The sequence below is a fragment of the Aythya marila genome, assembly GCF_965140915.1.
Source record: "Aythya marila genome assembly, chromosome: 15".
NCBI lineage: Eukaryota > Metazoa > Chordata > Aves > Anseriformes > Anatidae > Aythya > Aythya marila.
The window spans coordinates 7,876,168-7,897,661 of NC_139056.1; the positions used below are offsets into that span (position 1 = coordinate 7,876,168).

The window sequence follows — 21,494 nt, forward strand, 5'->3', positions numbered from 1 at the left end:
AGATTTTTATATTTTTTTGGTTGGATTAGGTGTATGATGCAGCTCACCCTGCAACCCCATAAATTCTCATACTGGGACAAACTACCAGTGTGGTATATCATCAGAGCACAAGAAAAGAATAGAAAATGGGAAAGAGACAGTAAGAATACCCTGTTACTGCCAAGCAACCTTACTGTAGAAAGAGTTTTAAATTAGGTGAATGTAGAACAATTATTACGATAAAACCCTTAAAATTTAACTACCATCACAGCCTTCTGCCAGATTAAAACCTATAAAACATAGTTTGTTACTGCACCAGCAACCACACAACACAACTGAGCCATTTCAACAACAAATACCACTTTGCTTGTCTAAACATGCTTCATAAACTCATGTGAATAGTATAAAATTTGTTGTTTAATTAACCTACATTGCATCTACCATTTCTTATTCTGAGCTTGGGCTCAAAACATCCCTCAAAAATCTCTCTGACCTGCCTGTAGTTAAAGTCGTTCTATTCTCCTTTTTCTCTCAAAGAACATACAACTAATATATGCACAGACAAAGCCAATTATCAAAACTCAGCAAGTTTCTCCAGATACTGAAAAATCAAGCAGCACACAATAAGACCTCTAGTAAAGAGGGCTATCAAACATACGCGACTCTACCTCTTGCTGGCCAGCACTGCCAGGTGCCAGCCCCAGGATTTCCTATCTTCATAATCCTATTTACAGGGGCTCACTTCTATCCCAGCAGGAGGGCAAAGAATTTGTCCTACTGAAATTACTCTTTGTTGCAACTTAAGTGTGGGGCTAGGAGGGGGAGTAAAAAAAAAAAAGTCTGTAATACACATGATGCCTGAATAAAGAAAAGAGGAAATATGTATGATTTAGGTGCTAAGCTTCACAATGCTTATTTGTCTGATTACAGGGAATTCTCAAGAAATTACAGTTCCAATTCTGAAGTCTGACTCAAACTGTGCAGACATGTGACTGAGGTTTGGTTCTGTTACTTAAATACTCCGATGTGCACAAACTCAGCTGAAAACACACACAATGCTCAACACTAGCAGGGGACGCCAGAAACAAACCCTACACCAAGTAGGTTCTAACTTCCAAACAGTTACGTCATTATGAAGAGAACACTTAATTCATATAAACCTTACTACTCTACTGTGTGCTGCTTCAGAAATCAGTCTTACAAAATCATGCTCAGTGTTCTTATCATGCGCACATCGCCAAGAATGGAGGCACACCCCTATGCATCCACTGCCTTATAATAAATCCCAGAACTGTAAAACAAAGAAAATGATTAAATCCCAACTTTTAATACAACTCTTTATAAACAGCAACATCAAACATACACAAACCTGGAGATATTCCACACTGTTTCAAACTCCTTCCTTCTACAGTCTTATGCTACCCGTGCACCTGGGAGAATAGGCGTAACGCGGCATTGCTCTTTACATTAAGGTTGAGACTACTTCTAAACAAATGCACGTAATTAATAAGACCCCGATCTGAAAAACATCTTTCAAATGAAAATACTAATGATGTGGCTTAAGTTTGTATTCCAAGTGCAATCCAGTTTTTAAATTTCAATCTCTTTGGCACCTTTCTATCTACTTGATAACATGGAAATGGTTTGCAACTAGATACCAGACTCTGAACATAGAATACAGAAAACCCACAGAAGATGATCACTGTGCTAATTAATGTTCCCAAAGACTAAAGAACATGATATCAAACAGCCTTAAATTTACGCAGAGTGCAGTATAACGTCTATTTTGTCCTTATTGTACTTAAATTTGGGCTAATAACAATTATGACCGCACATGATTATGACCAATGATTTCCATAGCTAGTTCAGATCACCTTCACCGTTAACAGGGTTAGTAGGCCACTGAATGTCTATACAGAGGGCTGGCTGAGGCTGCTGCTCAGTGCAAGCCTGCAGAACTCAACTATTGCTCTGTTTAACACAAAGTTCATTGGTAGATGAAAAATAATATTCACAAAGCCTATGTTTTTTTGTCTTAGAAATTGAAACATTAAGATTGCTTTTTTCCCTCCAAGCAAAGGATAGGGTTTTTTCTTTGAAATAAACCTAGAAAATGTCGTACTCTAACAATGCTTGTAACTGGTACACAATTTTTAGAAGTTATTTTTGTCTCAATTAGATGGAACGTAAAAGCAAACCTCTACCAACTCTATTAAAGATTTACCTCTTTTGAAGTCTTCATGATTTTCTAAACAAAGTCTTCAAACAAATATGCATATATTCACACACAAAAAGTACCAGCTGAGTGTGATCAACTTTAGTTAATTTAAAAAATAACAGTGTACTACAAACTGAGCAAAATACCCTTCTACCGATTGAGAAGTAAAAGCTCCAATAATGCACATAGAAATACAAAACATATAACGCAAAAGCCAGCATTACTCAGAAGAAGACTATATTTAGACTACCACAATAAAAAAGGAAGTTCATACATATGTCTAGAAATAATTGCGAAAACATAAGTATAAAATAGCAAAAACAAGAGCCTCCTCCTATCTCCAACTGTTCAGTCAGAAAGTTAAAAAGAGCCTCAAGTCCTGCACCTGCCTCTGTAACCCTGCCATTCTTCGCTGTTGATGGTCACGTTTTCCTGTTTTCAAAATAAACTTCTCTCCATGCTGTGACAGAAATATCCACACAAATAGCAGAAGAAATTCACTATGCAAGTACAGGAAAACAGGATTTCCATCCAATTCTTTACAAGTATGGTTGTCCTCATCCCCGTATGTTTTGTTTTGTTTTGTTTTAAAAAAATACTCAGAATGCTCTCACATACTTCTTGAAGTCTTAAATGTAAAATTGCAGCCTGTAACTGCTTTTGCTTGCTCTAATACATTCTAAGGATACAAGTCAAAAGCAACCCCAGGCCTGATTTACATACTACCTTGTAGTACTATACTATTGCGATTCCACTGCCTCATACTGAATTAGCCTTGTTTCTTGTGCAAAGCTGTCATAAAACTGACAACATCCCTGATTTTTGACAAGTATATAACTCTACTATCCCTGTGTAACTTACATTGAAAGTTTATTTTTTTCATCACTGTCCAATAAAACAGTTGTACATAATTAATAGGTATTATTAAAAAATGCTGAAATCAACAGGAAGTTGCCTTCACATCCACTAGAAATACACCATAGTTAAAAAATATGTATGTTATAAATAGATAACAGGCATTAAGAAAGGAAGTCTTACACATATATTTTAGGGGAAACCCTTTTAATTTTCAGGTCTAAAATCGGGCATGGAAATAAGTATAGACCATGGTGTCAAGTTGTAGAAAATTCACATAGGTCTTGGCAAGGGCTACATACACACATAGGTTAGCCAACCACTTGGACTACTAGCCCTAGTGTCACACCAGGCATTATTATTTTTAAGCAATTTAATATTTTCTGTCCCCTTAATTTTGTATTTTTTTTTAATAACTACATTATGAGCCTTTCTTTATGCCACAAGAGGTGCCACCTTGCCTTTGAGTCACAAAACTGAATTGAAATGAAGATCCCAAGTCACCTAGCCAGACTTAAGCGCTGATTTGCACAAGGCCACTCCCAGCCTGAACTCATCATTGAAGGGCTGAGGTTTTCCATATGAAAATAATGACTCTCAAGAACTTCAGAATTAGGATTTAGTCTACAGTTTTAAGACCTGAAACATTCAAGAAACTTTCTTCTTCCATGGTTTGAAAGATTTGACTGGTACTTGCATTTTTCACAATGCTAATTTACAATTTTCCCCACAACAATCTATTTTTTCTTCATCTCTTTCGTAGTACTTCATTTTCTGCTTACTACAAAGACGAGAACAAAACAGAGAAAAATACAGCTGTTTTCATTTTTGGTTTCATTTTCAGAAATGGCTGCTATTCCTAAAAAACATAATGTTTAGGTAATTCAGTTGGCTCTTCAATTTTTTTTTTCTTAGCATCTTTGGCAAGCAATCTCACCATGCCTCAAATCAGGATGGAAGAAAAAGCTATGATCCAATTCTCAGCACAGACAACACTCAGGGTTGGAGATGACATCCATCACTGAAGTTGTAGAAACAGAGCCATGAAAAGTATTTTCTAAAGCACCTCCCTTCTTCGTGGAAAAAATAAAAAAATAAAAAAAAAAACTTATCAATGTGCTTCAAGACATACTAAGTGCCACTGATGCTGTCATGCTGTCACGGCAAACAAACCTGCTGCCCGTCAGAATGGACTGTCAGCCCAGTGCCTGCACCCCAGTCACCCCACCAGGGCTCACCAACTGCACGTTAGAAAGTCTTTATTTTGTGAGGGGTTGCTTCAATTTACTTTTGGCCGTTTATTTCCTCAGAATATCCCTGAGTCCTGCCGAAATAAAACATCCGTGAGGGGGCCGGGGCAGCAGCGGGGCGCGGTGAGGGGGACGTGAGGGGACCCTTACCAGGGACCGAAGCTCCCCGCTCCCGCCGCGGGGGAGCACGGCCGGGAAGGGGCCGTTCAGGGGACCCCCGGACCGTTCAGGGGACCCCCAGGGCCACCGCAGCCCCAGCAGCCCCCCCAGAACCGGCCAGATCCCCCCACTCACCACTCATGGTGCCCGCTGGGCTCGCCACCTCCCTCAGCCAGAGCCGCTCCCTCACGGCCCGGAGCCGGGCCGGTCCCGCCACACGCTCCACCCCGGAAAGCCACCCCCTAGCTGCTCCGGAAGATAAACACGGCGGGGATAAACGAGGGCTCTGCACCGGCTGTCGGTTGCCGAGCACGGCCCTCGGCGCCCGCAGGGCCCGCCCGGTCCCAAGCGCCGTGAGGCGGCGGCCCCGCGGCTGAGGGGGCGCTGAGGGGTCGCTGAGGGAGGCGAGGCCGCAGCGCTTCGGGGCGCGATCGCGTTCCAAAAGCGGCCCGGGGAGTGTGAAACCTCCTTCCAGAACAGCTGTCAGAGCTAATTTGAGGCTTTTCTGAACGTTCGTGGATTCATTTTGAGGCTTTATGTCACTGTTTTCTGTTCATCCGCTGTGTAAATCAGAATTGAGGAACTGCAAGGATCGCGAACTCCAACTCCCGGGTCCACAACGGACCACCCAAAAAAATAAAAAATCTGTATGTAGCGTTGTGTGTATTTACCACAAGTTGACTAGAGGGAATGGCCTCAAGTTGCGCCAGGGGAGGTTTAAGTTGGAAATGAGGAGACATTTCTTTTCAGAGCAGTCAGGCATCGGAATGGGTTGCCCAGGGGGTGTTCATGGAAAGGCTGGACCTGGTGCTCAGGGACAGGGTTCAGTGGGTGACATTGGTAGTAGGGGGATGGTTGGACCAGATGATTTTGAAGTTTCTTTTCCATCCTTAATGATTCTATGTTCTAAGTTGCTCCACACCATGCAGAGCAGCAGATCACAACCTTTTTTCTCAAGATTTCCTAGGTACAGCAATAATAAAAACTGTAATAGTCCTGTAGGCATTTTTCCGAGTTCTTGGCTGCATGTGGGAGACCTGCACAGCTAACTCCTAACTGATCCAAACTGGCTGTGGTCAGCCACAAAGATGCTGCAATACGGATCGTTCATAGCATTTGTGCAACTTGCTAGTCTTACAAGCTTATATTTTATCCTTCATGCAAGAACCTTAGATGGAAAGTTAGCTACAAACAAAAGGATTGATGTTATAGTTGTTCAGGAATAACACTGGCTTAATACAAGGAAAATGACATTTGGGAGGCAAGGTGACACAAGTATATTCCTAATTTCAGGCCACATGATAGCCTACCATGACAGTATCTAATCAGCAGTAGTTGTCCAAATAACAATTAAAAATAATAATAATAATAAATAAATTAAAAAAAAAGCTAAGTAAAAATAAATCTTTATAAGACGGTCTGAAAAAAAAAAAAAAAAAAAAAAAAAGTTGGTATTTAAAGGAAATTGTCCACCATCAGGATTACATGTGTGGTACTCCACAGCACCACAACCCCCTTTTATGTGACCCTGAGATCCTATCTGAGCTGGGTGGGACTCTGTACTCAGCAGAGGTACTCATCATTGGAACATTCCTATTTCAAGCATCACAGAGGCTATTTGAAATTATTCTTTGCAATGCTGGGAATGCTATGTAGATCTTCATTTCTGCCTCAAGCAATTTTCAGCATAAGATCTGAATTTATCATGAAACATATAATTGCAAGATTGTTTATTGATGAGTCTGCAAATATCTGGTGTAAGTAGATAAAATTTCAAAGTACTGAAAGAGCCATTCTACATAGGGACTTTCAGAATTTTAAAATTCCAGTCACTAGTTTGGTATTTGAGAATAATGTAAAAAAAATTGAACAAAGAATTAAAAATAATATGACAATATCAATGAAAGTTTGATTCAGGGTCTAAAAGGAAGATGTACTAGCCTTTCCCACTATAAGTATGAAGATTAATAGCTATACTGAAATAACTGAATTATTATTATGCAGTAAAAAATAGCTACTTCTCTCATAGACACCCAGCACCCAGAATATAGTTGCAGTAATCAAAGGATTTTGTTGTAACTAGAACAGTAGCTCCTTCTTCTGTAGCTGGTAATGGAAATGAAGTTTCACAGCCAGTCTGAGGTTTTACCAAGCCACAGTCACTACAAGTGCATTCCTCCACTGAATACATTAATGTTTCACTTTGAAGTGAGTGTCTAATTCCATCTGTCTGTACACTGCTTTCTGTATTAGCCTTGAGAACATCATTCAGCTCCACAGAAGCACCTGTAATTATACAAAAGTTAATTTAGTACATACGTCATGCTATACCAGACATACAGTTATTAAGGATCCAAGTTTCTTTATATTCCACCTGTATTCCTAGCCTTAGTGAAAGTTTTAAGATGCAGTGAAAGTTGTAAGATGCAGTTATAAACAATAATCTTTCGTTGTATGACAATGTCCCCCCTGTATTTCAGGATAAGCATTCAAGTTATCAAATTTTCTAATCAGTTATTATTTATTGGCTGAACATTCCACAGATACCAGTGGAAGTTATTTTTACATTTTACAAATTTTTTCCACCTTCCAAAAATATACCACATACACTTCTCACAGGCCAGAAGATTAAGTAACATTATTTAATTTCTTCTAAGATGGAATGCCAGCGACCTTATCGCTCTCTATAGGTACCTCAAGGGAGGCTGTAGCAAGGTGGGGGTTGGTCTGTTCTCCCACGTGCCTGGTGACAGGACGAGGGGGAATGGGCTTAAGTTGAGCCAGGGGAATTTTAGGTTAGATGTTAGGAAGAACTTCTTTACTGAAAGGGTTGTTAGGCATTGGAACAGGCTGCCCAGGGAAGTGGTGGAGTCACCATCCCTGGAAGTCTTCAAAAGACGTTTAGATGTAGAGCTTAGGGATATGGTTTAGTGGGGACTGTTTGTGTTAGGTCAGAGGTTGGACTCGATGATCTTGAGGTCTCTTCCAACCTAGAAATTCTGTGATTCTGTGATTCTGTATCCTCTACATTTCCATTCAATAGGAGGAGAATGAAGCCATTAAAACAATCATCTGCTATTTAAGGTTCCTAAGTGATTTCTCAAACACCAGCAATTAAGCCAGGTATAAAAATAAGTAACCAAATACAGTTGTGACATAATCTAGAACTAACAAACAGAGATTGTTCATTTTACAAGTCACCATCTGGATATTTTACTCCCTAAAAACTCTAATAACTTCATTGAGACTATCTGAGAAATAAGAAACAATCCACAGACAGTTATCAGAATCTGGAATATGTTATATGTAATACGTAATATGTAATATGTAATGTGTGTACATTATAAGAGCAGCTAGAAGGTACAACAACTTAATTATTTGATAAAGAATCATACTTATTCACCTGTGTTTTTCAGTTTTTCTTTTAGTTGCCTTAGGTGCTTCCACTTAAACAAGACCATTAATGTGAATAAAGTGAGCATTAAAATTACTCCGAAGCCCAAACAAATCCAAAGAACTCCACCTGAATCAGTACCTTATGAAATAAAAAGATGCATTTAAATTCATTGTAAGCAATAACCAATGAACAGTAAACACATGCCCAATACATAAAACTTCTTTATCAAAGGAGCAATTTCTATTTCTTTTAAGTGACAGCATAAGTAAAGCTGAAGAGCTTTAACAGTTTACTCTTAACACACTCAAACATACTCATACAGTACTGAAATATGTATATATTGATATACTGTACATGTCTTTAATACTGTTGATCCTATATATTATTCTGATAAACATCTTCCAGGTTTTAGATTACCTTTTTTAAGTTTTTATGTATACGAATCTATGTAAAATAGAACATGAAAATACCCAGCATAGCTATAAAGTACCGCAGAAAAATTACTTACTCTTATCACAGTAGTTTTCACATGAAGGTGGTGGTGTACCAGAACATCGAAGATGACAAGGCTTACAAGAGAGCACTAGATTATCAAAGTATTCATTTTCGGGGCAGTGTGCCATCACGGTCAGTAATTACGGAACTGAAAAGCCACAGATATGGTAAAAGAGTGGGGACCATCTACAAAGGGCTTTTCAATTCTCTGTTTTAGCAGTTCTAAGAACTGTTAGCAGCAACAGACTTTGATCACTGCTCTACTACACAGCATCATGTCAAAAGGGTTCAACTCTGAGGCTCCCAAGAAATTTATGTTCCTTTTTGGCAAATCAAAATTGTAGAAAAAACAGAACAGCTGCACCAAGATAATTTTCAATGTAAATTCTGTCTGAAACAGAAAATGGTTATTTATAGAAGACATTTCTTGAGCAGGTGTTAAACATTACAAGATGTAGAAAAGCAAAAGGATCTCCAAACAGAACCTCACAATAGTTTTTCTTGGTTTTAGAATTTTTTTTTTTTTTTCAGGGTGATAGGGTGCAGTAAGTGTTTTCTTGTAATTTGCAAACTATGAGATGTTTATGTTTTGTTCTTCTGTCCCTGTCCAAAGGGAATGCGATTAAAAATTAGAGGCAGAAGGCACAGCAGTAGCAAGATATGAACAATCCAGTTTCTAGGTGTGCCACTGAGTCATTCTGCAACTTCAGACTACTTCCTTCGTACTTGTTTCTCTGTATGTACAATAATATTTAGAATACACAGATGATGAGAGAATTACTTTTTGTAAATGCTTTTCTAAATAAGATACTCTAAATGTACAAGTTCAACAACATTGTATTGTACCAAATACATCTAAGACCTTCAGCTAGAATGGATAGACAAAATACAGAGGTTCAGTTACTGGCATGTTACTCCTGAATTCCAAAGTATCCTCATTTATCTGGTCTATTAGGTTTTGGATGACTTGTTTTGCTTGGTTCACTTTTGGGTTTTCAACTGGCTGTTTTTTTGGGGGGATTCTTTGTTTTGTTTTGTTTTTCTTTTTGCATATAACCATGCTTGTATGAGTAATGAGTACAGAAGACCTAATGAACATTTCATATTTTTTTATCTAAAATAATACCTGTTTATTTATTTTTAAATGTAATGCAGAACCTATGCTGTTCTAAAACTGTGGTACTCAGCACAGTGAAATAGATGAGCCATAGATTTCATTCTTGTGGCAGAGCATACATGACACCTCCCTCCCAGCCGGGTGATGGGGCACACTGAGCATGTGTAGATTTATCTGTATATACACAGGGAGTGTAACATTTCTGAAAATAATATTTGGTCTCCTCCCATGAATTAAAAGCCTTGACAGTAGACCTCTACAATTAAAATAATTTACACATCCTACTTCTGCATGGACATTTTGTCTAATAGAATTTCTTTTAAGCACAAAGTTAGTCATCTAGCAAGCTGCAATAAGTGCTTCAATCCAGTATCACTGCTGAAGATTGATTAGAGTTACAGGCTTATTTATAGTTAAGTTTCTCCTTGATATGATTAAGTTAATTGCTTTTTTGACTACAGAAAGGGAAGAGAAAAATACTGTATAAGGAGTCATAATTTCATACCACATTACTATGTATGAGACATTTTCCCAGGAAATTCACCATGTGGGAATGCAAAAACTGTTCATAGTGAAATAGTCTAATAAAGCAATCTGTATTCTAGTCTCTAGCACATTTAATAGCTTGTTGTAGCTTCTGCACTTTTTTTTTCTATAGGCCAGGTGCACAGCTGTAGGCTATTACAAGCTTTTCTGTCTATTCAAGATTAATAGTAACTATACATGAATTGACAAAAACTGATTTAGGTGTGCTGAAAGAAAACATTGATACAGACTGTGAGTGATGCAGAAAACGTCACTGTGAAGTCAGTGCTGGCACTAGAGTCGTAAACAGGTTCTGATTTAATTCATGCTTCATACATTCACGCTCTAGGGGAGGAAGCCTAAGTTAGCACTAGTGTATCATTTCTAGTTCTGATGGAGCACCACTTGGTAGCTTATCCATAGAGTGATTGAAGTTTTTGCTTTGAAGGTGCTGCTTAACCTTTTTAGTCATGGAGAAGACAATCGCATGCTCAACCGTGCTCTGAAGAAGGCAGATGTTCATGAAGGTATCTTCATGGTATCCCGAAGTGTGATGAGTGAATTTCAGGAAAGACAGTAATTTCAGGAAAGCTGGTTCCAATGCTTTTATCTATCAATATAATCCCATTGACTTCAGTGAAGTGCTTTCTAATGTTATACAATATTTTCCAACAACTTCCTATTGTTGTATTTTTATATTCATGTATACAACTTGTACTGAGACCTCTTATTATTTTAGAGAGAAATCAGCTGCCTAATTCTATTGTTTCCTGCAGCTGGCTGCCACACAATACTGTATCTATAGGATTATATCCTACAGTCTTTACTACAGTAAAATTCCTCATGAAATCTACAGCTCTCAAATTACAAAAATTGCAAATTATATCACAGCTGCTGAAAGCTTGTAACATTATTTTAGTGGACTATGGAAATCACAATGTGCACCACAACAGATGAATGAATCAGTTCCTTTATCAGTTTCATGCTTTTTTTCCCCCAATTGTACTAGGGATATGGGGGGATTCTCTCCGTTTTGTCTGCTTTTTACAGTTTTCTTGTGTCATTTTTAAGTACAGTAATAACATTGGCTTTTTTGGTTGTTGTCTTGACCTTTAACTAAATTATATATGTACATTAATTTCAAATATTCCTTTGAATAAATTGTATAAGTACGTTAATTTAAAATACTAGCTTTCTTCAACAAAGTAGTTTTGCTAAATATACAGGTTTGTAGCATTTTCATATTGATTTGAAGTTTCTCAAAGAAGAGCAAGATGTTCTGATTGACAGTGGGGAGAATTTTGCTGAAAGATGACAAAATGTTGTTGTTAAATAGCGTGTAGAAATCCCAAGTAGGCAACACAAATAGTACTGTTATGTTTGAACAATGATAATTGATAAACTCCTTAACAATACAGCGTTGTGAGCATGGAGAAAGGATCCTTGAAACTTGCTTGCTAGTGCTGGGTACTGCTAAACAAAATACCTTTACATGCTATTTGTCTTCTTCAGAATCTTTTTGAATGGAAGAGTGATTCTACTGAGAAGTGTCTGTGACTTCCCCCGTATGCATCCCCATTAGAGGATAATAAACGTACCAGAAAGACCATTCCAAATGTCATTATTTCCATGATTTAAAAACAAACAAACAAACAAACAAACAAACAGTGATTTCCATTATCTGTTGACCAGTTTATTCTCCTTTATTACTGTATCACTGCATTTCTTTATAGTAACTTCTCTTTTCACTCTCTCTCCTACCTAAAAAGAACAGCAGCATTTCTTCTTTTTGTTTCCTTTGCAGCATAAAAAAGCTCACCTAATCCATTTTCATACAATACTTCATTACATCTGTATTTCACTTTTCTTTGAACCTGTCTGAATGCATCTCACGAACATGGATAATCAGAATTGCATGAAATATTCAGTATTTGAGCCTTGCATGGTGGCACCCAGACACTGCAATTTCTTACAGAAATCTCTCTTGATATACACAACACTGCATTTTCCTTTTTTTCCATAATCATGTCACCTTTGTGCCCCAAAAGTTATATGTTGATCATTCACTGCACCTCATGTACTTCTTCTCTCATTTCCAATTTTAACTAATGAGTTCCCCAACTCGTGATGTAAGTTTCCGTTCCTTAAGTGAAAAACGTTGCATTCTAAGCAAATAACTCATCCTGTTTCTGCTCAATCCTAAAGGACATATACTCCTTTTAATATAGTGTCTGCAGTTCTCATGTTGATGATTCTTTCAAAATTAGTTCACAAACTTTATTAATCTATTCCTATTTCTTGTGTTACCATTAATCAAAACATTAAATTAGTCCCTACATCAATCTTTGAAGAGCTCCTGTAGTTTCCTCCTGCACAGAAATGGTACTTTGCTGAATGGTTGCTGTATGTCTTAATTGGTTATTTTATCAGTGCCAACAAACCCAGTGCACAAATAACCTAAACTCTCCCCACCCATGGGAGGAAAGAAATGGAAAACACAAGGCTCAAATCACATATATCACAAATTGAGGTGAGGATTCTTTCCAAGATGAAATCTTCTGTAGTTGATAATCTGTCTCCAATAGCAGTCTTCTGGTTCACAGAACCTATTAAAATAAGCTTTCTTTCCTAGTATTAGACTTCTGAACTACTTAATTTTTGCTATTAAATTCCTTCCTCTCTTTTCCTAGTCCATAAGAAGTAGGTCTGCCTTTACTTACTGTCAATGGCTTTTTTTTTTTTGTATAGATGTTGTAAAATACCTCTCCCTCCAAAACTGACATTGCTGACACTCTACTTGAATACCCCTGCTGTATGAAACACAGAACTGTTAATATCGTGAGTCTTAAAATAATTTGTTACTCTAATGTAATGAGCTATATTCTGAATCAGGCTATTTTGGCACAAAGCCGATTTATGTCTAATTAGTCAGACAGGTCTACAGGTCATCAGAGACATGGTAGATTATATACAGCTAAACTGATTAAATGTCTTGGTGTTAGTGAAAGGGATAGTCCTGCTCTGCACCCTACAGTATTCTGAAGCATAGGTAAGGAGAATTTTATCTTTCACTATTTAATTTGGGAAAAAAAAATAATTATAAAAAAAAAAATTAAAAACACCTATGAGTTTCAACACTGAAATAATATAATGAAAATTCTGGACAGAATACCCCCAAAAAAATAATACACTTTTGTCAGTAATACAACATAAAGACTGAAATTCATCTCTCAAATCATTGGCTCAAGGTCTATGTACCACACAACTTCAACAACTAAGCTTTGTTTTGACACTGCTTTGGGATTTCTCTTTTCATGCATCTGCCAGCTTCTTTGCCTGGCTGTACTTCAGAAATTCTGTTGGCATAATTACATAGCATTTAACAACCAAAAGAGGGTTTTCTGCTAGGGCTATTACATTCCCTTCACAAACAACATTAGCTTACAGCAGAATTTTTCTGGCTGTAGAGCTGCTTCTACAACGGTCATTTCGTGCTGATACAGCTCTTCTGGGTAGCATATGTAAGCCTCCTCCCCCCACTAAAGCAACTAACCAACCTACACTTTCAAGTAGTTTAGTATAGGCAGTACAGGCTTGGTCCTCTCCAATTCTCTAAAGCTATTTACCAAGGAAGTCCAAAGAAAAGAGTCCTTCATAAATGGCCTCATCACAACAATCCTAAAAATCTCTGAGATGAATGCACATACAAAGAAGAAAAAAAACAGTTTTTCTTCCCAGAAGTTTCGGCACTTCAGGGAACAGCAGTCTTACAGACAGTTATCTCCTTAAAAAAGCATTAAAATCATCTGAAACGATTATTTTCAGAAATCCATATTCTGCTAATTGTATATGTTATGGCTGGGAGGAGATAAACTGTTCTAGGAATAGGGTACACACTGTTAATAAACAAAAGAAAGGGGTTGTTAAAGGATCCGTTGTGCTCATCAACTTCTACATGCAGCAAAGAACAATGCTCTTTTTTAGGCACAATATTGTTTAATTTTGTTCAGGCACAGTGCAAAATGTGGATTTTGCCTGTTCGGTTCACCACATTTTAATTAGACCACTGCTTTGAAAAGAGTGATGTTGCTGTTGCTACATCTGGTATTTCCAAAAAAGATTAAAAACAAAAACCAACAACTCAAAGAAGAAATGTTCCTTAAAAGCAGTAATTAAAATAGCAATAGTATAAACATTTTCAACTAAATGTCAGAGAACTTCTGCACTCTTTACTATGCTCCAAGCTTCCTTAGCTAGAAGCTAAGTTAGAAGAGAAGAACTCCACAGAAAAGAAAAGCAGTGTTAATAGGCTTTCCCTCTGGGGAAGGAAGATGATCTTTTCATTCGTCTGATATTCCACATGTGCCAACATAGTTATGTAACTACTAAGGACAATGCATAAAACAATAAATGTGCAAGGAAGTTTGGATTAAGCTAATACTTCTTAAAATGCCAGTGACATTTTTATGATGGTGCAATAGTTTCCACAGAACATAGTTTTTCCTTTGTTTCTTAATGTAAGCACTTACATTTTGTACTGCAAAAATAATCTCCCACATACTACCATTTTAGGGACTTTGCAGATGGGGAAAAATAAATAAATAAAATTAATCAGTGATATAGTCCCAACAGGATTAATGCTGTTACAAGAAAAATACATGTGCATGAACACTCATGAATGACATGAAGAGCTTAGCAGACGCTACAGTCTGACAAGATTGTTTCTTCTGATAGATTAAGCCAAACTTTCTAGCCATTCAGTCTCTGTGGACAAGTTTAGGTAACAACAATTACTTTATTTCAAACTCCCTTGTAGGGCCTCACATTGCCAATATGTGCTCCCTCCTGAGACAGGAGGAAAATTCTAATTGATGTAGTTATCCCTGTTCCAGAATAATTCCCTCTGCAAATGACATTTTCTGGAATAAAAATACTCACATATAGTAGTAATTCCAGAGTGATTAGTTCTATCTAGAAACAAGCTCACTGTTACGTTCTCAAGATTTCATAACAAAACTACTTTCTGCAACAACATGATGAAGAGCTATAGAAGAGCATTAAAAATCAAATTATGTTGTTCTCTCTTCTTAACAATAATGCCATTTTGCTTTAGTCACTACTGAAACTAAAATCTTATGGGATCTCTACTGGACAAAACGTTCCCTCCACTTAAATTCTGGAGAATTAAGAGGCGGGGGGTGGGGGAAGCATATGAAAATCCCACATGGAACTAATTTTCTATTCCCACTTCCCAGGATACAGCACATAAAATTTCTGTATGAAACATAAGTGCCATAAAACTCTTACCATGTGTATAATGTGTCTAATGCAGGAGATCTGGCCTAGAAATGTTATGGAATCCAACAATAGACATGGTAACTCTGAGCTTCTCCATGTCAGGTAGTTGATACCATAAAAAAAGGTGTGATTACACAGCATTCTATGGACCCTGCATTAACAACCTATATGGATATTTTCAGAGCTAAGATCAACATTTTCATTATCTCACAAAAACATTCTTTGCTAACATAGCCTGGAAAAACTGTATCAGGTACAGCTGAACTCAGTTTGATAGTAGGGACTTGCCTAATGCATCTATCTATGTTAGACCGTAAGCCCCACTTTAAATGCTAACCACTTTTTCTGCATTTTTTTAAATCTTTGCGTCAAACTAAAAGCCTGACTATTTGATGGTAACCAGAATAGTAAATTTTCTCCACTATTTAACTCCATTTTAGAAAAATACTAGTTTATAACCAGTGGAAGAAAATCTTCTGAGGACCTGGAACTTAAAAGTTACAGTTGTTGCTCAGTCAAGTCAGCGTCCCAGCCTCCGAGATTCTCAAATTTGTCTCAGGGGAGCCAAAATACACTCTGTTTCAATTTGTCACTTCCACAGAATTTATACATACTGTGCTCATAATGTTTATTTGCCGCATCCAACAAACTTATGGGTGAAAGCAAAATTACTGTGACGAAGCAGAAGGTTAATTTCCTAATCACAATGTTGCTAACAAAGTAGCAAGATGAAAGCATAGGAACAGTTGAACAGGGATCTGGGTTGTATTTAACAGGATTTATTTCCAGCTGCTTCAGTATCTTCACTGACATGACACCTCCTCTCACTGATCCTACACCTGGCTCTAAAACCACACAGTCTGCCTTTCTTCAAAACAGATTCTCCCATCACTTCAATTCCTAACTCAGTCACTGCACACATCATTAAAGTGATCTCATTCTTCCCTTCCTTGGATGTGTTCTTTGCTCAGCACATTCCTTCCACATTAAGTAATCCTTTTGCTATTTACATTTTCAGTTGTCATAAGGTTTATAAACACCCCAATCTTTGTTTATTTTGATCTTTGATTGCAAAACAAAAAACCATACATAAACAACAGTTTTGATAGCAAAATTATTTAACCAAACCATCTCCCCCTACTATTTATCTGTTTGGAGGGTTGTGGCATCAAAACCACAAAAGAAATTCTGCCTAAGGAGTAAACTGCCATGACTGTACATGCAAAGGGAGGCACCTTGAATGAGGAACTAGCTAGCATCCATCTTAAAGATTTTTCAAATCCAAACAACAGGCTAGCTAAGCTACAGATCACTCAGCTGAGAACTCTATTTAAAGTCACCTGAAAAAAAAAGGGAGGGAGGGTGGAGGAAGGCGATGGCTCTTATTAAAAGAAGACCTTTCGGTCTTTATTTCTAGAGATGTACAAGCAAAAGAATGAAATGTTGTGTCCACATATAAAAGTGAGAAACATGTGACCATCTTGGAAGACAATGAGCTGAGCATCTGGAGTGTTTGAGACATGAGAACATGGAAACAAAGAAGTATACTGTGGTATTTTGGTATACAGATCTATGTATTTCTTTTGCTTTCTGAAGTACAAACAATTGATTGTATACCCCTTATGAAGCCTGGAATACGTGCTTTACCTGCACTGAAAGAAAAGCTTTAACTCTAGATTAGAGGCCTTGGAAAGAGGAGTCAAGGTCGGAAGCACATTTCACCAACCCACAATGAAAATGTAAAAGTTGTTGCTGAATTCCTTTGAGGATACCCATTTGTTAGCTTGGAGTAATTCTACAACTGGACTGTGGAAGACAGCTTATGCTTTCCCACATTAGGAAAGCCAAAGAAGAATTTTATTTATATCTCCTCCTGTCAGAGAGCTTAAAATAAAGACTGAACGTAAAACACAAATACAGCAATCATGTGAGTGTCCAGCAGAGGGAGAGTAATAGGTTCTGAAACAGCATTTGTTAAATAGCAGGGTTAGAACAAACAAATCAGTGAAAAGACGTTTCCAGGTCAAGATATCTTAGTCTGGATTATACATGGTCTCGTGCAAATATAAAAGCCTCTTTGTCATTCACTTACACTTCCGAGAACACGTGCAGAACTTAGGATAGCCTCAGCTCTTGAAAAAGCCATCATGTCGAAACATAACGTGGTGGTGGTGGTGTCTCTACTTCTCAGCTACGTCTCCAGAGACTACCTGGAAAGAGAAATTGCCAGAGTTTAGAAGTATTGTTTTATAGTCTCCTGGCACCTAACCAAACTTAAACTAGTTCATTATTTTCAGTTCTGTGTCAGACCTGGTGAATATAATGAAAGTTAGTCCAAAAAAAAAATTATTTATATGTATATATAAAAATGCAGTTTTCCCTCAAGAGAGGTATATCACTTGAATTTCGGTACATCCTTAATCTATATCTGTCACAAAAACTGTCTGGACTCATCTAACTCCTCTTGTTTCTTTTATGTAATGTTAAATTGAATGTATAGAATGCCTTTTGGGCTTGTTCCTTCACATGTGCTTCACATGAAGAGCTGTGCTTCCATAATGGCGGTGTCACAGCTGAGCACTGTTTCCTATGTTATTCTTCTAATGTTAGTAATTTATCTTGCATCTTTTGTCTTTTCTTCCTTGCAGGTAAATAACTTGTTCTTTTGGCTTTGTTCATTAAAGACTCAATCTGACTTCAAAGCAATCCTAAATATCAGGCTACTCATTTAAGTGCATAACTAATGTACATATTTGAATACCTTTTAAGTTTCAGGGCACAGCGTCACAGTGCGTCAGCTGAATTTCAGCTTGCTGCTACACCAGAAAGGGAGGTCTTACTCCTTTCCTGCTCCTCCCAGTCTCAGCCAAACACTTTCTTTCCCCATGTTACAACAGCTCTGGAATTGACCTGATCTCAAGGCAAACTGAGTCAATTTCCTGGTAATCCTGCACCCTAAAACTACTCTCCTCCCTTAGTTACTTTATGGAATTCAATGAGCTAAGAAATTGGTAATGAGCTGTTGACTGTTTGGAGCTGTGAACTTGTGTGAAGCTGTCTAGGGAAAAATATTTTTCTTTTTGCCTTCAGTTCACATAACTGAAACATTGGTATTTATAGGTATGTCTGCTGGGGTGCAAAATGTTTGTAAGAACCTTGGACGAAAGGTTCTACTGGAGTACAGAATACTAGTCCCAATTTTATATGAACAAGGACTTCCATTTCACTGCCATAGGATTGACTTATCACAGGCTAGAAACTAGTGGTAAACTTGTGGAACGTACCCAAGATAGTTTAATATATGAATAGGTATCACTAAAAAAAGGAAGTCTTGGTCCCCACTCTTACTTTATACCAGCTCTGGCATTTGCAACATCTTAAGAGTTGATTCATTTCAGTAACCCAGGAGGAAAATGAAAGTAGACCATTCTTTAACTAGATTAATAGGATGAACTCATTCTGCGAAGTGTCTAACAAGACCTAGAAGGCAGTGCAGGGATGGGTAGAAATGCAACTGATGGGGGGGAGGCAGTTTCTCTGCCCTCCAGTCCCAGCTTGTTCACCCTGACATGACCCAATCACTTATTTTCTAAGCAGTGCTTTGATAATGCAAATCAGCCATGATTTGATGATGAATAGGTGGTGATGAATATAGGTGGTTCTCACTGAGAAAAGCTTTTTGGTATTTATTAAAAGCAGAGATAGTGTATTTATTCTAAACACTGTGATGCAGAGAGATTTAAACCCAGAAAGATTTTATAATGCTTTAAAACCTCGACAGAACACCGCTATTTACATTCCAGTCGATATTTTGCCAATAAAATTATCACGATTCCACTTAGGTTTTGTTTTGAGTACCAGCTGTTCCTAAGTGGAAAAACAAACTACTAGCCCTGTTAAAAACTTCGTGTTTGAGTTTACATAATTCCTGTGTGTGACACAGCCTGCAAAACAGGTTTGTACACTCTGAAGGACGGTTGGCATCTTCTGAAATTCTGTGGGCTAATTGCTTATATCCTAGCAAGTACCTAGGAAATAAGCATCTGTCAGGGAAGCAGGGAATCTTGGATACCACAAGTAATCATTTTTCCCCAAAATCAGTGGTCATACATACTTCCATGCCTCTAACCAAAATGCAATTGTGCCCCAAAACAAAACAACAACAACAACAAAAAAAAAAAAGCTAAGAAGGCAGGAGAAGAAGGAGTAGCACAACTTTGGGAGCTGTCAGATCAAAGCTCTATTTCAAAAATATTTAGGAAGTCTTTCTAAGGAATGCCTAAATGCTTGTAAGGATTGCTGCCTACATGTTCTGTGTGCTGGTAATCTTAAAATAAGCCTTAATTACTCTGAAAATGTAGTACCTGCCTCCAGTTAAGCCTTTCCTGACTTGCAGGCTTTGTCAAGGCTTTTTTTTTTTTTTTTTTTTAAAGGCTTGCAATGCAGCATTGTAGTCACTATAAACCTGAGCTATTAAATGCTTCTAACGACAGGAAAAGTGTACAATAGCAAGCTACTCTGTCAGCAGAATTCATGAAGCTTGGTTTCCACTGGATTTTTATCTATTATTCAACAGTGGTAACTCCCAAGCTCCTTTTTTGTTCCAAATGTTGTTATCACTAGGGAAGAGGATTTTACTTCTGTCTGATCTTCACTGAAATTACCAATGTAAATCTTGTTGCTTTATCCAGCTGTTTCTTTCCACAAAAACTGAAAAAAAAATTAATTAACTTTTATCTCTTGTGAAATTTGCTGAAGCTGGACAATGCTTTCAAAAGTTAGTAAAAGACTTACAGATAGGGAGAAAAAAATAAATTGCAAAAGCCTTGTTTCCATACTAAATGAAACGAATCAGATACCTACTAGTCAACAAATGTCACCTAACAAGCAAAGACTCGCATTTAGAAAAAATAATTTTAAAAGTAGAGTCCTATCTCAAGGTGTTCATTAGGATTCTAGCTTCCCTTACTCCTATAGCCTGCTCATCCGTGTTACTGCTGTAGTATTTAGAATCTTCCTAATTACAGTCAACTTTGAATAACAGACGCCCTGACAATGTGTGCCTGAAAACTAGAAAGGAGCTAGAATAACCAGACCAGGGAATAACCAGACAATACCTTTCACAAGGTCTTTAAAACTCATTTTTAAGGTCCTGGTGATACTAAGTTAATGGTGCTTGAAGGAAAGACCTTCACCAACCAGGTATATAGTCTATAATCATGAATTAATTTACTTTTATTTTCTTTCAAAGTTAATTATCTGTGGTGTTGGTGGGGAGTTTTTCTTTTTAGCTTTTTTAAGTGCTGCCCTTCACACTGGTGTTATCCCTGGATATGATCAGTTAGAAGTACATTTCTGCATTAACATGTATGTTACCTACCACATAGAACTATTTGCTTGTCAAGGGCTTATATGTTTCTCCTCATGTGCAACTAGGAACTATCCAGCTCTTCAGTCAGCATAAAGTCATGTAAATGCCACGTCAGGAGAGCTTCTGCAGTTCTGCAACCCAAGCTGCAGTGGATTTTGCACTGAATGGGGATCTTTGTATTTTAGTTTTAAGGCCGTCTACTTTCAAAACAACTCCATGACTTGTCCTAAGCATCCTAACATAAATAACGCTGTGAGTGACTCAGTCCTCGCCCGCGAGCACTCCAGCAGCCTCCCTGTTCCCAGGCACCAGCTCTGAACACCTATATTTAACCTTCCAAGCCAGAACACAGCCGCTGCCATGTCCAGCCTGCCAAACAAATCTCTTATTTCCTGTTATTCCTTCCCTTCTCCTCCAACGATACGTAACGTATAGGTTGTGTGTTTTGTTTCTTGTTTTGTTTCTGAATAGAAGTTCTCATAGCCTTACCAGTCGAAGGTCTCCGTACTTGGCACCTAGTTTAACGGGGTTTTTTTCACGATAGCCAACAACTGAGTCGGCGTGCTGTGGGAATGCCAAACCCCCAAGCTTCAACGCGCCCTGTCGGCCCACGGCCACCTTTGCACAACGTTCACAGGCGCCTCGCGTGGGAGCAGCCGTGGTGAGGGACCTTAACGTGAGGGCACACGGAGGTGACAGCAGCACAGTTTCCGCGCTGTCACCGCCAACCCGGGCTTTCCAGAGGCGGCAGGGGCAGCTTCCCACGGGTAACGGCCGCCACGCCTTCACCTGGCCCCCGGGCCGGGTGTGAGGGGGGAATCCAGTCAGGC

The 21,494-nt window shown here is 38.1% G+C and overlaps 2 protein-coding genes across 2 annotated transcripts in view; both read right to left on the bottom strand.

Annotated features, from left to right (window-relative positions):
* Positions 1 to 4,957, bottom strand: part of SNX29 (sorting nexin 29) — a 133,931-nt gene extending 128,974 nt beyond the window's left edge. Inside the window, exon 1 of the mRNA XM_082772164.1 lies at positions 4,597 to 4,957. Within this exon, the coding sequence (XP_082628290.1) occupies positions 4,597 to 4,603 (7 nt within the window). The 5' untranslated portion in view covers positions 4,604 to 4,957. The remainder of the gene's footprint in view (positions 1 to 4,596) is intronic.
* A 228-nt stretch (positions 4,958 to 5,185) lies between these two features.
* TNFRSF17 (TNF receptor superfamily member 17) lies at positions 5,186 to 21,494 on the bottom strand. Its single transcript, XM_082772806.1, has 5 exons — positions 21,154 to 21,494; positions 17,386 to 17,503; positions 8,367 to 8,740; positions 7,865 to 7,996; positions 5,186 to 6,747 (listed from the first exon to the last, which is right to left on the bottom strand). The coding sequence occupies exons 3-5, from the start codon at positions 8,479 to 8,481 to the stop codon at positions 6,485 to 6,487; spliced, it is 510 nt and encodes a 169-aa protein (XP_082628932.1). The 5' UTR covers positions 8,482 to 8,740; positions 17,386 to 17,503; positions 21,154 to 21,494; the 3' UTR covers positions 5,186 to 6,484.